This window comes from Archocentrus centrarchus, chromosome 17 (genome assembly GCF_007364275.1).
Source record: "Archocentrus centrarchus isolate MPI-CPG fArcCen1 chromosome 17, fArcCen1, whole genome shotgun sequence".
NCBI classification, from domain to species: domain Eukaryota; kingdom Metazoa; phylum Chordata; class Actinopteri; order Cichliformes; family Cichlidae; genus Archocentrus; species Archocentrus centrarchus.
This window is the reverse complement of record NC_044362.1, coordinates 14668682-14686599: the sequence shown is the minus strand read 5'-3', so window position 1 is coordinate 14686599 and position 17918 is coordinate 14668682. Positions and strand designations below refer to the sequence as shown.

At 44.4% G+C, this 17918-nt stretch overlaps 2 protein-coding genes across 2 annotated transcripts; both read left to right on the top strand.

Annotated features, from left to right (window-relative positions):
* The first annotated feature begins 6480 nt into the window (after nucleotides 1-6480).
* LOC115795575 (fibronectin type III domain-containing protein 7-like) lies at nucleotides 6481-13520 on the top strand. Its single transcript, XM_030751550.1, has 10 exons — nucleotides 6481-6613; nucleotides 6713-6979; nucleotides 7093-7362; nucleotides 7923-8183; nucleotides 10257-10517; nucleotides 10980-11240; nucleotides 12462-12722; nucleotides 12804-13061; nucleotides 13150-13394; nucleotides 13497-13520. Exons 1-10 carry the CDS (start codon nucleotides 6481-6483, stop codon nucleotides 13518-13520), a joined length of 2241 nt encoding a protein of 746 aa, XP_030607410.1.
* Nucleotides 13521-15028: 1508 nt separating this feature from the next.
* Nucleotides 15029-17739, top strand: LOC115795573 (fibronectin type III domain-containing protein 7-like). The gene is made up of 7 exons (XM_030751548.1): nucleotides 15029-15329; nucleotides 15424-15684; nucleotides 15836-16093; nucleotides 16185-16445; nucleotides 16956-17213; nucleotides 17325-17585; nucleotides 17684-17739. The coding sequence occupies exons 1-7, from the start codon at nucleotides 15029-15031 to the stop codon at nucleotides 17737-17739; spliced, it is 1656 nt and encodes a 551-aa protein (XP_030607408.1).
* The last annotated feature ends 179 nt before the right edge of the window (nucleotides 17740-17918 follow it).

Here is a 17918-nt window from a genome sequence, read left to right as displayed (position 1 = left end):
AAACAGTGTTTAAATTGACATAAAAAAAAACCAAAACAAATATATTACTGCTCAGTTTAGAAATAATATAAAGTGGCACCTTTTTCACCCAGTTTACATTTAAATGATGCTGCAGAGGTATACTCCCAGCTGTCTTTATAATAAACTCATCTTTTCTCCTCTTTCTTTACCAGCTGGAATTCTCATTTTGATTTAAAAGTTTCCTTTGTTATGCAAAAACCTTTGACTTTCTCTGCCACACAGTGTAGTTTCCCTGCCTAACCAGCAGCACTGGCTACTGTACTTTGTATACTTTGTACCACAACTGTGGAAGACCTCCTGTGTGGTACCGGTACCAAAGACCAAACATCCAAAGGATCTCAGCAGCTACAGGCCGGTAGCCCTGACATCGCATCTAATGAAGACCCTCGAGAGGCTGGTCCTCAACCATCTACGCCTCATGGTGTCGTCTTCGTTGGACCCGCTGCAGTTCGCCTACCGGCCTGGCATCGGGGTGGATGACGCCATCATCTACCTCCTGCACCGAGCTCTGACCCACCTGGAGAAGCCTGGAAGCACTGTGAGGATCATGTTCTTTGATTTCTCCAGTGCTTTTAACACCATCCAGCCAGGACTTCTGAGAGACAAGCTGGAACTGTCAGGAGTGGACCACCACATCTCCGAGTGGATACTGGACTACCTCACTGACCGCCCACAGTACGTGAGGACACAGGGCTGTGTCTCTGACAGGCTGGTCTGCAGTACGGGGGCCCCACAGGGAACTGTGCTGGCACCGTTCCTCTTCACCCTCTACACTGCAGACTTCTCCATCAACTCCCCACGCTGCCATCTGCAGAAGTTCTCTGACGACTCTGCCATAGTTGGCCTCATCACAGGTGAGGATGACTCAGAGTACAGACAGTGGACTCAGGACTTTGTGGACTGGTGCCAGCGGAACCACCTCCTGATCAACGCCGCTAAAACCAAGGAGCTGGTGGTGGATTTCCGCAGGCGCAGACCCACCACACGGACACCGGTGAACATCCAGGGAGTGGACATTGAGATAGTGGACTCTTATAAGTACCTGGGTGTTCACCTAAACAATAAACTGGACTGGACTCATAACACTGATGCGCTCTACAGGAAGGGTCAGAGCAGACTCTACCTGCTGAGAAGGCTGAGGTCTTTTGGAGTGCAGGGGACACTCCTGAAGACCTTCTATGACTCTGTGGTGGCATCAGCCATCTTCTATGCAGCAGTATGTTGGAGCAGCAGCTTGTCTACAGCTGAGAGGAAGAGGATAGACAAGCTCATCAGGAAAGCCAGCTCTGTCCTAGGATGTCCTCTCGACTCAGTGCAGGTGGTGGGAGACAGAAGGACTCTGACCAAAATAAGAAGAAGAAGAAGAAGAAGAAGAAACAGCCTTTATTGTCCCACAGAGGGGAAATTTGGGTGTAACAGCAGCCGCAGTTATTATAAATATAAATAAAGATATAATAATTCACACTATTAAGAAAAGAATATATATAAAATCAACAAACAATATTAACCTAATACTACTAATAATAATAACACTATATACAATGTACATGATGTGCCTGTGTGTTGAACCTTAACAGGCCGGACTATTTACAGTATATTATATATTATCCTACATTGTGTAGGTTATTGTGGTTTTTGTTGGGAGCAGTGATGGTTATACAGTCTTACAGCTGCTGGGAGGAAGGATCTGCGGTAACGCTCCTTTGTGCATTTAGGATGCAGCAGTCTGTCACTGAAGGAGCTCTCCAGCTCAGCAACAGTTTCATGCATGGGATGGGAGACCTTGTCCATCAGTGATGTTATTTTGGTCAGAGTCCTTCTGTCTCCCACCACCTGCACTGAGTCGAGAGGACATCCTAGGACAGAGCTGGCTTTCCTGATGAGCTTGTCTATCCTCTTCCTCTCAGCTGTAGACAAGCTGCTGCTCCAACATACTGCTGCATAGAAGATGGCTGATGCCACCACAGAGTCATAGAAGGTCTTCAGGAGTGTCCCCTGCACTCCAAAAGACCTCAGCCTTCTCAGCAGGTAGAGTCTGCTCTGACCCTTCCTGTAGAGCGCATCAGTGTTATGAGTCCAGTCCAGTTTATTGTTTAGGTGAACACCCAGGTACTTATAAGAGTCCACTATCTCAATGTCCACTCCCTGGATGTTCACCGGTGTCCGTGTGGTGGGTCTGCGCCTGCGGAAATCCACCACCAGCTCCTTGGTTTTAGCGGCGTTGATCAGGAGGTGGTTCCGCTGGCACCAGTCCACAAAGTCCTGAGTCCACTGTCTGTACTCTGAGTCATCCTCACCTGTGATGAGGCCAACTATGGCAGAGTCGTCAGAGAACTTCTGCAGATGGCAGCGTGGGGAGTTGATGGAGAAGTCTGCAGTGTAGAGGGTGAAGAGGAATGGTGCCAGCACAGTTCCCTGTGGGGCCCCCGTACTGCAGACCAGCCTGTCAGAGACACAGCCCTGTGTCCTCACGTACTGTGGGCGGTCAGTGAGGTAGTCCAGTATCCACTCGGAGATGTGGTGGTCCACTCCTGACAGTTCCAGCTTGTCTCTCAGAAGTCCTGGCTGGATGGTGTTAAAAGCACTGGAGAAATCAAAGAACATGATCCTCACAGTGCTTCCAGGCTTCTCCAGGTGGGTCAGAGCTCGGTGCAGGAGGTAGATGATGGCGTCATCCACCCCGATGCCAGGCCGGTAGGCGAACTGCAGCGGGTCCAACGAAGACGACACCATGAGGCGTAGATGGTTGAGGACCAGCCTCTCGAGGGTCTTCATTAGATGCGATGTCAGGGCTACCGGCCTGTAGCTGCTAAGATCCTTTGGATGTTTGGTCTTTGGTACCGGTACCACACAGGAGGTCTTCCACAGTTGTGGTACTTTCCCCAGCTTCAAGCTCAGGTTGAACATGTATCCCATGATGCCACACAGCTGATCTGCGCAGCACCTCAGGAGCCTGGAGCTGATGCCGTCTGGACCAGCAGCCTTTCGCACCTTGATTTTACGTAGCTCCTTCCTCACATGATGAGTTGAGAGGGACAAGATGGAGGTGGGGGATGGGGGTTGTGAGATGGAGTCCTCAGAAGTGAAGGGGGTGGGTGATGGCTGAGAGCTGAGAGGTGTGAGGTCCCAAGAAGAAGAAAGGTTGGCAGTCATTAAAGATGGTGGGGCTGACAGCAGGGGGGACTGGGCTGGGGGAGGGGTGGGTGGCTGGTCAAACCTGTTAAAGAACTGGTTCAGGTTGTTAACCCACTCTAAGTCTCCCACAACCCTAGGGCTTGGTTTGTGGCCTGAAATTGAGTTCAAACTCCTCCAAACCCCACTGATGTTGCTCTGCTGTAGCTGGTCCTCCATCTTCTTCCTGTAGATGTTTTTTCCATCCCTGATTTTCCTTCTCAGATCCTTCTGCACGGCTCTCAGCTCCTCCTTATTTCCTGATCTAAAGGCTCTCTTCTTCTCCTTCAGGAGAGCCTTTATTTCAGAGTTGATCCAGGGTTTGTTGTTTGAAAAACACCGTACCCTCCTGGTGGGCACAGTGTTTTCCACGCAGAAATTGATGTAATCAGTGATGCAGTCCGTGATGCTGTCGATGTCCTCCCCATGAGGGGCACAAAGCTCTTCCCACACAGTGAGCTAAAGCAGTCTCTCAGAGCTTCTTCAGTCTCCTCAGACCATTTCTTCACTGTGTGTGTCACAACTGGTTCTCTGTGTACCAAGGGTTTGTACACAGGCTGGAGATGAACCAGGTTGTGATCTGAGCCCCCCAGGGGAGGCAGAGGTGATGAGCTGTATGCCTCCTTGATGTTGGCATACAGTAGATCCAGTGTGTTGGTATTCCTGGTGTGGCAGGTGACATACTGGGTGAAGGTGGGGAGAGTGGAGGACAGGGAGACGTGGTTAAAGTCCCCTGAGATCAGAAAGAGGGCCTGTGGGTGCTGTGTTTGGAGTCTGCTGGTAGTAGCATGGAGGACATCGCAGGCTGCAGCAGCGTTAGCAGAGGGCGGCACATACACAGTTATCACAATAACATGTGAAAACTCCCGAGGAAGATAGTGCGGTCTCATACCAACAGCGAGCAGTTCAATGTCCTTACTGCAGAGCGTCTCTTTGATGGTTAGATGTCTGGAGTTGCACCATCTATCGTTTACAAACACAGCCAGACCCCCGCCCCTCTTCTTACCACTCTCCTTGGTTCTGTCGGCACGGATCAAATGAAAGCCGTCCATGTTTATGTGTGAGTCCGGGGTTAGCTCGGTTAGCCATGTCTCCGTCAGGCACATGAGGCTGCTCTCCCGGTAGCTCCTTTGATGTCGCGTTAGCGCCGCCAGCTCGTCCACTTTGTTGGGAAGAGATCTCACGTTTCCCATGATGATGGACGGGATGACGGGCCTGTACCTTCTCCCCTGGCAACGACGACCTATGCCCGCACGTCTCCCGCGTCTCTTCCTTCTCAGTTCGCGGGGAATATCGAGTCGTTCTGCAGGAGTAGGCACAGCGGAGCACCCGATGGAGATCAGCTGGTCCCGAGAGTAAACAATAGGAGCGTGGCCACTCTCGCAGTCTCCAAACATAAACACCATAAAAAGGGTAAATAAAAACAAAGTTTTCCAGAAAAAAGTCTGCTCCATCATGAGGAAAAAGAGCAGAAGATACAGAAACACAAAAACACATCTAATACTAACCCCTTAACTGGCAAGGGCCCGGTGACGGGCCGTTTGTAGTCCCTTTTATATGGCAGGCTAGACCCTCCCATTTTTATTGACACGTCATTCGGCCAATCATGTAACTGGCTGCACCAAATCACCTGACAAAGCTACGTGACGCCCTCTGAGTATTATTGGCTCTGGGAAACCCATTTCTTAACATGATTGGCCGAATGAGGTGTCAGTCAAAATGGGCGGGTCTAGCCTGCCATATAAATGCACTTCATTCGGCCGGCGGACCAGACGCAGCCAGTTAATAGGCTATGAAATGGGTTGTTCAGAGCCAATAATAACCAGAGGGTGTTATGTAGTTTTTGTCAGGTGATTTTTTTGCTGCCAGTTAAGGGGCTAAACAAAATGAGAAAAAACACGGAATTAGTGCGGAGCTGCTGAAACTGGCTGCCTGCTCGCGCGGCGCCGGAAGTGAAATCCCATCCCATAACATCACTGATGGACAAGGTCTCCCATCCCATGCATGAAACTGTTGCTGAGCTGGAGAGCTCCTTCAGTGACAGACTGCTGCATCCTAAATGCACAAAGGAGCGTTACCGCAGATCCTTCCTCCCAGCAGCTGTAAGACTGTATAACCATCACTGCTCCCAACAAAAACCACAATAGCCTACACAATGTAGGATAATATATAATATACTGTAAATAGTCCGGCCTGTTAAGGTTCAACACACAGGCACATCATGTACATTGTATATAGTGTTATTATTAGTAGTATAAAGGTTAATATTGTTTGTTGATTTTATATATATTCTTTTCTTAATAGTGTGAATTATTATATCTTTATTTATATTTATTATAACTGCGGCTGCTGTTACACCCAAATTTCCCCTCTGTGGGACAATAAAGGCTGTTTCTTCTTCTTCTTCTTCTTCTTGTATCATGATGACAGGCAGCCCAGGGGCTCCTTTTTTAGGACCTCCTGATTGGTTCCCATGGAGTTCATCTACAGTGTGCCGCCTGTAAAGATTTCAGAGGAGCTTCTCTGTGCACTACTCAGATGTAACGTACAGTAACCTTGACATTTACAATGAAGATGTGGATGCTTTATTTTTCTGTTGCTTCATTCTCTGTCACACAGGTAATTATGCCATTTTAATTTTTTTAGCTATCAGTTTATCAGGTAATTACAGTAGTTTGTTGTAGTTTCTAATTACTTTCTTATTTATTTTTACGTATCTCAGGTTTTGGCTGCAGGTGAGTCTTTTGTTCTTTTTCCTTTGGCAAGTGGTTAATGCTGATATTGATAAGTTTGTTATTTATAGCAGCTTTTTTTTGTGGGGGGGGGGGTGTTACACTTTTTCCTGCATGTTTATAATTTTTTTCCCCTTGGAGGGGGGTACCCTTTTGTGTATTTGCAGTGACCCAAGCAGACAAATCAAACTAAATATGATAGCAAATAAAGAAAGACAATAAAGAGCAAACCTACCACTTATGGTTGTTGTGGTGATTTAAGAGTACCAGTTAGGGTGAGGTCCTGTATTTTCTACACCACCTGGAAGTGTGGTAGTTGATGGTCTGTTATTACTTGCATTATCACTCATTAGGTCTTTAGCTGTTTGCACCTGCTTTCTTCTCTACCATAAAGAAACATCATAAATATTTCTGCTGTCTTTTCTCAGGATGCAGTATTCTGTCAATCACATCTCCTTCAGCATCAACCCTTAAAGTGGTATGGAGCACCTACAGCAATGATTCAGTTTATGTACTGGACTTGAGAGTAGTGAACTCCAACACTATTCCCCCGCTGATGGTGATGCAGCCACCAACCAGCACAGAGAAGGTGGTGCAGGGGTTAAGACCTGGACTTGTCTATGAAGTCACCCTGAGGGTCCTCTTGTTTTGGACTCCCGTGTGCAAAGACACTCAAATAACCATGACAGGTAAGGATGTTATTTTGAACCAGTTAAATAAATGAAACATATTTATTTTAAGAATAATGTTAAAAACAATGTTGAACACCTTCTCCCACATCCCCACAGTGCCTGCTGCACCCCAGATCACATTTTTCAAAGCTGTGTCCAGTACTTCCATAATGTTTGAATGGACCACCGTGGTGGGGGTGGTTAACTATACCTTAATTGTGGAAGAGTTCTTCAAATCTCCTCCACAGAGCTTCCAGAACACCTTCACAGATTCAAAGGGACAAATTAATGGTCTGACTCCCTTTACAACTTACAACTGCTACGTTTACGCCTCCAACAGTGCCGGGAGAAGCGCCCAGAGTAATACAAGGATAATCTCAACGCGTAAGTGCAGATAAGGAGATGGCTTTGACAGTTTTTCGGTGGACACACGTAAACATAAAATATATACTAATTTGTAAATCTGCTGGATTAACACTTGTATTTTCTGTTGGAAGTGGTGCAGCCACCCGCTAATGTGAAAGTCGTATCAACGGGAAGAACTACAGCCCAAGTGACTTGGAGCTCAGTAGATAGAGTCCTGCTTTACCAAGTGACAGTGAGTGACAATGACAACCCCAACAACCCACCAGTCACTAGAAACACCACAGCCACATCCATGGATATAAGTAAGCTGATGCCCTGCTCCAACTACACAGTAGGAGTATCATCATTCAACTTCTTCTTGGTGCCTGGAGAGGCTTCTACTGTTACACACATTACAGAAAGTGAGTATCTATGTAAAACAAATTATTTTTCAGATTCATTGTTGCCCTTGTCTTTTGTTGTATTTGCCTTCTCTTCTCTTCTCTTCTCTTCTCTTCTCTCCTCTCCTCTCCTCTCCTCTCCTCTCCTCTCCTCTCCTCTCCTCTCCTCTCCTCTCCTCTCCTCTCCTCTCCTCTCCTCTCCTCTTCTCTTCTCTTCTCTTCTCTTCTCTTCTCTTCTCTTCTCTTCTCTTCTCTTCTCTTCTCTAAATTTTAAATAAAAAATTCAGATGAAGTGAATAAAAGTATTTACAACCAGAGCCATTAAAGTGTAGCCCTTATTCCCTATTATTCCAGATGAGGAAATATTACCTGCATCGCGACGTTATTTATGTGTGAGCTCAGTCTGAGAAATCTGTTAGGATTTGAGCTATTATGAATAAACAAAAATCTAAGAATAGATTTTTCTACCTATATTTACAGCTTTGGCTGACTTCTGAAATATGTAATAATTAAAATAATGAATAAACAAATACTCAGAATATTAGTATCACTTGTTCCCATTTTTTTCTAACTTTTTTCAGCTATTAAGTCGGTGACAACAGTCTCAGTGGACAACAGCTGCTCCATTGGAAAGGTGACAGTAAGTTGGGATTTGGTCATTGAGGCCAACTTTTACAGAGCCACAGCTGTTGATGGTACCGGTGCTTCCCGTAACTGTACATCAGCTTCCACCAGCTGCCAGCTCTCCATGCTCAAATGTGGTGAGAAGTATCAGGTCCATGTTACAGCCTTCTCTGATGACTGCGGCAGCACCTCCAACATATCCTCATCGTTTGAGACAGGTGAGGGCAGCAGCTGTGAAAACAAATATGGCTTGTTGTATTGTCTGCCTGTATATGTTTTCACACAAACACATGCCTTCTCATTTTACATGGGTAAAATGGATTGCACAGTGTAAACTCTTGATCACAAACCTTACCCTCAGGTCTGGCTCTTTAGGTACTTTCCATGTTGTTCTTCTCTTGTTGCCCCTGAGAGGCAAAACACAAGCTCATGTTATCTAATAAGACAGTACACCCTATACCAGGTATTCTGAAGTTATTCAGAGCCTATTGAAATTGGGGAGCTTTCAAAGGTCATCTATACCATCGTTCTGAAACACAAAGAGGTGAAGGAGATGCACAAGCATATACTGTACATTGTGTGTACAACCTGCTTCAAAGACGTGATGAATTTAAAGGTACAGTCAGCCATTTAATTAAGGTCATTTATTAGAAAACATATTATGCTGTACTCATAAATAAACAATGATTATTTATTCCAACAAACTGATGCATTCTCATAAACTTGGAATCAATCCATTAAAAATACAGTGGGCATACAGAGTGGAGTGAAAGCCATCACGTTGCCCTGCCATCAAGTTACTTTTAATTTAAAGATCACAAATAACTCAAACTATATTTGACCCTTTAATATTTGTACATGTATATTTCATCTCTTTCTCATTATGTCAAGCCTCATCTCCTGAACTGAAGTCAGGGGTCTAACACATAAAAACGGGCATAAACATGCATTTATTCCCGATCGCAATTACTTATTGTCACTGGATTAGACATGCAACCCTCCCATCTCCAGACAGCTGACAACAAGCAGGCCAAACAACAGCTAGTTATAAGCTAAAGTTATGTAATGTTAGGCTTGAGTGTCCTAAAAATCATACGTTCCCAGTTTGATTACATTCACACATTGTATGAGAGTTTATTCATTAAGTGGCCAAGTCCAGCCATGTTAGATTCACTTCAAAGAAAGTTTCTCTAACTAGCAGCTAACAGTGGCTAAAAGAAATTAGCTAACACTGCCAAAAACAACTTATTGAAAGGAAAGTTTAGGATATCCTCAAAAACTCACCTAAGTGTCGCTGTCATTGGACAGAAGTGAGCTTCTCAGACTCATCGACTTATATTGGACTCCTTTCAGCTTTACAGCCTCAATACATGTTGACACACAGCTGAAGTAAACAGCAGGCTGATGTATCAGCAGCCACCATAACTAGGATAACAGAGTTCAGTTTACTTCAATCCGAAATCTACTGACATTTAGTGGTGAGATTTTACACACTGTGCCTTTAATATAAATGACAAAAGGAGTTTGTTAGACTGCTTGATATTAAGGAGTCAGAGACCATTACTTACATTTGGGTGGCACAGAAACCGATTTCTAGTTCATTTATTTTCACTTTAGGCCAAAAAATGTGGCCAAGTTTTTTGGTCACTTATCTCTTGAGACTTGGTTGCGCAGGCATGACTTTTAAGTAGGATTCAGACTTGTATTAAATTTATGTTATGTTAGCCTCAATAGATTAAAATAAATGTAGAGCTCATGCTTAAGTTTTCTTTTCTAAACTTTAAATAGAGCAATTTGAACGGTTGCTTACACTGTAAACAAGTGTTTCTTGTTGAAACAATGCCTGCAAAAAGTGGTGCGGCAAAAAAAAAAAAAAATTGTGTTTAATGATCTTAACCCCTCCAGGGTCTTTGCTGCTGGCTTTGTTGCCCACCCACACCCCTGGGCAACCCTTGGCTCCACCCCTGTATGTATTCACTTAAAAATAAATAGAAGCTATTTCAGCTACATTTCTTATGAGGTGACTCCAAATTTTAAGTTTTTACCATCATGATAAAGGTGTTATTCATGGCATTTATGGTTATGAAATAACTGTGAAAAGGGAAAACAAGTGCAGTGTGTAACTATGCAAAGTGACTGTAATTTTCCCTGTAATTTTTTTATGATGCCAGGATGAAACTGATGATATCTGTCGATTTTCAGACAGTGAGAATAGAATCTGCTGCTATGTAGTAAACTCATGTCTCACTGTAGAGGTACATATATCTTTTCCTTTTCTTTCATTCCCCTAGTCCCCTGTGCCCCTGCAAATCCTCTGATCTCACACACTTGCTCCAGCAATGCAGTCATCTTCAGCTGGCAGCCCATCAACAACACCCTCTTTTATGTGGCCACGGCTGTGGACAACAATGACGAGGTGACAGAGTGTCAAACACTAGACAACATGTGTTACTTCACTGATGCAGCCTGCGGTCAGTACTACACATACCGTGTGTATGCTGTCACCTCTGGGTGTAACACCGAAGTCAGCCAACCTGTGTTTGTTGAAACCTGTGAGTAAGATTTATTCTTTTTCTCTTACAGTCTTTGTTGGGACTTTTCTAAAATGTGATCCATTATCCTCCATTTCCCTTCTTCTAGCTCCTTGTCTGCCAACTAACACGAGGACGACAGCTGAGTGTGACTCTGACAAGCTCGTCATATCCTGGGACCCTGCTGCTGGAGCTCTTTCTTATTTTGTAGAAGCGAAGGGAAACACTAAGGAAAGCTACAATTGCACATCTTCCTCCAACAGCTGTGAAATTACCAGTGTGCCATGTGGTGAACAGCTCAGCTTGTGGATTACCGCCTCCAATAATAACTGCTCCAGTCCTAGTGTTTTGGGACAAGTTGCTCAGACTGGTATGAGTTGAGTCTTTGAGTCACTCCTTGATATTTTTATAGTTCTTGAGATGTGATATTGATAAACCAGGTGGCAGAGATTAGTCGACACAAACATCTTCCATTCTCTTCAGTTCCCTGCAGCCCCAACAATGTTGCAGTATCAGTGGAGTGCAGCCAACAATCTGCAAGAGTTGAGTGGACGCAGAGCAGCGGCATTATATTGTACATCATTGACCTTCAAGATGAAAGTGGCGATTCTTACAGCTACGTCTCAATGGACAGTGCCCGTGTGATTGCAGGCTTGAGATGTGGACAATACTACACTGTTCGTGTTATTGGCACAGATTTCATTTGCAACAGCACTGTCAGCCAGGAGGTTGCTTTTGTGGCAGGTAGGTCAGAGGACTGATCACACTGTTGTGTCACCAGAAATACAAAAGATGAACCTAGCATGTGGAGCTCAAAATTTAAACCATTGCAGAAGTTCCTTAAACCTGAATTCAATTTAATGGCCAGCAAGGGGCAACTTATGTGGTTGTAAATAGAAGTCGGAATATGTAGAAACTGATTGTTCTGCTCACTTATTCTTTATAATTTTTGACTTCAGAAATTACATTACGTTTTATGGTCTTAATAGTTTGTCCACCAGAGGGCACTCTGCAGCTTCCCTGTTGGCAGCACGTGCTGACGTGCTGCGCGTTCTGTGTCACAGAAAGTGGCTTTCTTTTTACCTGGTAAAATCACCCTGGCAACTTATGCTGAATGTATAACCTGGCTGGGAGCAGGCTATGCTCCGAGTTTAGATTTAAAATCGTCTGGAAGCAGCGTGATTACATTGTTTTGTTTGTTTGTTTGTTTGTTTTTTAGTTACAGCATGTTTTCAGTGTTCATCCATCATCCATTTTTTTCCGCTTATTGTTTTCAGTGTGAAACAACAACAACTAAGAAATCAAGAAGGAGGCAAATGTATATTTAGCTACCAGTCACATAATACTTTATATTAAGAGACACAAAAACTTGCTTATTTATTAAAGAGCAAATGAGGAATAAAAAAAAAAGGGGCGAGGTGGTTAGCACTGCTGCCTCACAGTTAGAAGGACATCTCGAAGGTCTGGATTTGAATCCACCTTGGCCCGGGCCTTTCTGTGTGGAGTTTGCATGTTCTCCTCGTGTCTGTGTGGGTTTCCTCCCACAGGCACTGCATGTTTTATGCAGTTACTGGGGTTATATTAAGTGGTGACTCTAAATTGTCCCCTATTGTATTATTTATTATTTCAGTATTAGTTACTCTTTCTGTGTTGCCCCAAGTACTGAATTACTTTACTAAGTAGTTACTTTCCCCATTACCTAAGGATCACATCATTATTTTTTATTAATGTGCCCCCTTATGTAAAATTGAGCATAATGCAAAATAGTTACTCAGTAGTTACCCATTAGTTCAGGATTACTTCTTTACTTCTTTAGTGAATAAGCTATTGAGGAAATACTGATGGAAAACTTATTAACTAACAATTCATTCCTGAGTTGTTCCTCACTTGTTCTTTAGTAAATAAACAAGTTTTTGTGTCTGTTGTTGTAAAGAAAAACTTCACCTGTGTTCTTTGATCCTACAGGACCTTGCCAGCCAAGCAGCATCGAAGTGATTACAGACTGTGACGCTGACTCTGCTAACATATCCTGGCAACCCAGCAATGGGGCCTTGGGCTACATTACTGTGCTCACAGCTTCTTCAGGCCACACAGCCAGCTGCATCACCAACCACACCAGCTGTCAGCCGAGCTCCCTGCAGTGCGGAGAGGAATATAACGTCATTGTGAATGCTGTTGGAGAGACCTGTAACAGCAGTGCTCAGATGACAGGGCACCTCACCACAGGTGCTCCTTTGTAGCATTTCAGCCAAACTTTTCATCTTATTTATGGCACGGTTCAGACCTGTTAAATCATCCTCCCTCCAGAGCCCTGCGTTCCTGTGAATATTTCCATCTACTACAGCATGAGTACTGCGCAGGTGATGTGGAACACAGCAGGAGGTCCCGCATCATACTCTGTTCAGGCTGTGAGTGACCATAACTTGACAGTCACCTGTAACACCACCAACATGCATTGCTCCCTGACTGCTCTGCAGTGTAGTCACATCTATAGCATCACTGTGATGACACAAAACCCAGCCTGCAACAACACTGTGAGCTCTGCACCCTACCGCCTCGTGACAGGTTTGTCCCCTGATTAGAAGTGATGTACAGGTTTGTCTCTCTCATTCTGGAATCACTGCTTTAATGTGTCTGTTTTCCCTTCATGCAGAACCATGTGCACCTACCAACGTTCAAGCCAGCCTGTCATGCAAAGAACTTACTTCAACTGTGTCCTGGCAGCAGAGTGCCCTCGCTTTGGCTTACGTTGCCTACTTTGACAACCAAAATGGCCACTACACCTCCTGTATTAGCACAAATACCTCCTGTATGGTCTCAGAGCTCATGTGTGACACAGTGTATAGTGTCTGGGTCAAGGCGCTAGGACAGCAGTACAACAGCTCTGACAGCTCAGTGGTCTCTCTTACATCAGGTAAAGAAGCACTCGGCACATTCTGTATATGTGATTTTCTTTGTATTTGGGGCCTTTAATTTTTTTTCCTTCCTGCATTTCTTCAGCCCCATGCCTGCCCAGAGACATGACGGTGGAAGTCAACTGCACCTCTAACAGTGCTGTCCTGGTGTCCTGGAACGGCACTTCTGGCACAACAAACATTTCCCTGATGGCTGTCGTTGGTGGAAGTCTTCAAACTCTGTGCATGACTCAGCAGGAAAGCTGTAATGTGACAGGTTTAAGCTGTGGGGAAACCTACAATCTCAGCATCAATGCCAGCAATGACCAATGCAGCCTCACCACAAGGACACTCTCTAACTTTACCACACGTGAGTGAGTTTATACAGTTGATTTCCATCCATGGATGCTGTGAGGTCTATTTGTTCACAGGTTAACCCACACATCTCCCCCCTTGTCCTGCAGGTCCTTGCCCTCCACAGGGTGTAGCTGTCAACCTGCAGTGCGGCTCCCAAACTGCTGTCCTATCCTGGGAAAAAAGGTCTCATGTTGAACTGTACAGGGCGAGCGCCATCAAGGCATCAGGAGGGGAAGAGAAATTGTGTGACTCTGTGAACTCCACCTGTCGGTTCTCTGGTCTGGACTGTGGAGAGGTGTATAACTTTACTGTCACTGCACACAACAGAGGCTGCTGTAGCCAGCCCAGCAGCCCTGTGTTCATCCAAACAGGTATTTCAGAAGCCAGTAAATAAGTAAGTGTAAAGTAAATAAGTACCTTTGTTTCAGTGCTGTCCAATGTTGAGAGTCTAACTCACTCGAGCTTTTCCTGTTACTTGACGGATTGAGATTTTAAATATATAATTTTATAAAACCAACTGCAGTGCAGAAGCGATTATCCAGCAAAATACCTCAGAAGATTTAAATATTATTTGCACATTTAGGCAGTAACAGTAGTAGGGCACTGATATAATGTTTTTATATGATAAGAATCTAAAGGACTGCTTTTGGTTTGATTTTATTATCCTAATCATGTTAAAATTAAGAGTTAAATTTACCTGTATTTTTTAACAGTATTTATATATTATACAACCCTCTGAGCTGAGCGGGCTTTATATCCATTATTCAAATGTAAAGTGAGAAATTGTTTTTTGAAAAAAATGTTCTCATTTTGCATTTTATGTTAGCAGCACATTTCAGAAAATGAGTGGAAAAGTTGTGTAAGGGTAAATAAATAAATAAATGTCACAGCTACATGGGAATCATGATTTGGTATAAAAAGATCATCCTTAAGAGGTCGAATCTTTCAGAAGTAAAGACTGCGAAGAGTTTATGACTTAACTTTTGTCTTAATCACCTAATCATTTGAGCTCTATTAGTAATTAAGTAAAGGGTCTGAGTACTTCGCCCCTACTTGCTGCATTTCTGACAAGTAGACCATCAGAGTTAATAGAGTTTTGTATTTTCTAATTAGTTTTTATTTCTTTTTGTATAATTTGAAAGCATTTGACTCGCAGTCAAACTCTCAACAGTTTTTACTAAATTAACAAAAACTAAAGCTAAGGATATTTCCTCTATATTTATTTATTTTATTTTAGTTAACTAAAATGTTTTTTAACATCTAGTTTAGTTTTCAATAAGTATGATAACTGACCTCTGTCGTTTGGCTCTCTTGCTCCTCTCAGAGCCGTGTCCGCCTGTGAGCGTTTCTGCTGAGGTGCTCTGTGAGAGCGAGGAGGTAAAGATCTCCTGGCTCCAGGCGAGTGCTGCTGAGAATTTCTTAGTTACAGTGAGAGGGAGCCTTGGATACGTGAAGACCTTCAACACAACCAAAACCCTTCTGAATGTCTCTTTGCCATGTGGACAGGATTTTAACGTCACAGTTCAAGAACAGGGCAGCACATGTCACAGCATCCCCAGCAGTCCTGCCCTCTTTAAAACAGGTGTGACTTTGTAGTTTCCATCATCATTTACATTTTTCCAAATTATTTTTAACTTCATGCTCATGTTTTGACTGGGCTTTTTTCCCCTCCACAGTTCCATGTATACCCAGGGATGTAGCAACCAATGTAGAGTGTGAGTTTAATGTGGGCTCTGTCAGCTGGCGGCCAGCTGACAGTGCTCAAACATACATTGCTGTAGCCACCGGCCTCGATGGCCACACTCACCACTGCATAAGCAATACCACCTCCTGCACCTGGAATGACCTGCACTGTGGGGATGAGTACACGGTTGTAGTGAGAGCAAAGAGGCACAACTGCACCAGTCTGCCGAGCAACAGCTCAGTCATCCATATGGGTATGATATTAAAAATCTGTTAAAGAACAAAGTGAAACAGGAGTCAGAACACATCATTTCACATGTCTGTAATTGTTCTATAGTTTCTACAGTGTTTCCTAGAAAATTGCACCAGTCAAAGAGACACTATCAAATCACTGCTTCTTTCCAGACCCCTGTGCTCCCTGGAATCTGTCTGCTGCTGTGAACTGTGATATGAAAGTGGTTTCTCTGAGGTGGGATGGCAGCAATGGGGCAAAGTTGTACATGGTTGCAGCTGAGGCAGGACACCATTCAGTCGGCCTCAACACTAACGTCACCACAGCCAGGTTCTCTGAATTTAACTGCGGACAAAACTACAGTATAAAAGTCACACCTCACAGCCAGCACTGTCCTGGAAACTCCAGCGCTTCAGCCTCTGTGCAGACCTGTATGTGGTGCTCAGATATGTTTTTGGCCAACCAGATGTGACTAAAATCTAATGTGAAAAATCAGATCTAAAATTAATTTGTATGTTCCAGGGCCATGTCCACCCATGGGAGTCTCTGCCAGCCAGGACTGTCTTACTAGTATTGCTATGGTAACCTGGCAGCTTAGTAATGGGTCAGACTTCTACTCGGCCACCATGCAGACTGACGCTGGCATCTCAAAAAAGTGCATGTCGGACACTGAACAGTGCAGCATCCCTGGTCTGATGTGCGGACACAACTTCTCTGTGTCTGTCACAGCTTCCAACCAGCAGTGTAACATCACCTCCAGCCCAGCCACAAGTCTGCAAACAGGTGAGCGTTACATGGCTGCCAGAAGAGGAAACACAGGCCTGCACTGCTGTTATTTGCACTTCATGTTTTTCTATTCTGTTTTAATATTTTAAAAGATTTTTTCTGTCAAAATTTAGAGCTGAGTTTTTGTGGTCACTGGGCAAAATAACCTTTCAGATTATTAAAGGGGGACGGGAACTAGACTGCTGCTCCTCCTCTGTTTGGCTCGGTCTTCAAGCATCTGGTCAGTGGTGGGAGGCTGTCCAGTCGTAGGTCTTTTTAAACTAGATCAGGGAGCCTGAACACAAAGATAAAGACTGAAAAGTCTAGATAAGTAGTAAGATGTGGTGTGAGGGGAGTGTTACAAGCCTTTCTATGCATACCTACTGTATTTTTTAAATGTGTAATGTCAGCATAGTGAAGGTATTGTGTAGCAGCAGTAATACATTTTGCCATATGCTGAGGTTTTTGCCCGTTATGCTTTCCTCTCTCCATGACTAATCCTATTTGTTGTGTCTGCTTTATCTTCAGTACCTTGCGTTCCCACTAATGTCTCAGTGGTGATGGACTGTGCCAACAACACTGCTGTTGTGTCCTGGTCTCCCAGTCAAGGTGCTGTAGAGTACTCAGTCATGGCCCACAGTGCTCATTGTAATGACAGCTGTCAGACCTCTGGCCTTAGCTGTAGCCTCAGCAACCTCACATGTGGCAGCCGCTACACCGTTCAGGTTGTAGCCATGGATGACAGCTGCTCTAGTGTCCCCAGTCAGGCTCTGCTATTCGGCTCAAGTAAGACACACAAAACCAGTGAACGGACTCTAAAGCACTTTTAAAATACACATTTTGTGCAGTCAGTCGAGCTTTTGCAGTTGTGTAATCAAACTGTCTTCATATTCTCAGGCCCCTGCCCGCCTCAGGATGTGAACGCCCAGGTCAACTGTTCGTCAAACAATCTGGCAATTTCCTGGGACGCCATCAGAGAGGCTGACTACTTTTTGGTTTCATTAGTTGCTGAGAACGGTGAAAGCGAGTCATGTAACACCACAAACACTGTATGTACCTTCAGCAATGACACATGTGGAAAAACCTTCACTGTCCAGGTCACTGCTGTCAGAGGAGACTGCCGCAGCATGCACAGTCAGACCCAGAGCATCCAGTCAGGTATAACAACTTCAAAAACAAACCACTCTCACTTGCATGAATCCTTCCATCCAATCACCAAATCAATTTTATCTGTTTTAGCTCCCTGCCAGCCCCAGGGAATCAATGGCAGCATCAACTGTGTGACCAACTCTGCCTGGATTTCGTGGCTTAATGCTCCTGGGGCAGATGCCTACACTGTGTCAGCTGTAGGTAAAAATGGCTACAGAGCCAACTGCACCACCTCCACCAACACCATGTGTGAGGTGGAAGACTTGCCCTGTGGTGTGCAGTATAACTTCAGTGTAATGGCCAAAAACAACAAGTGTGAGAGTCAGCCCAGTGCCCCCATCA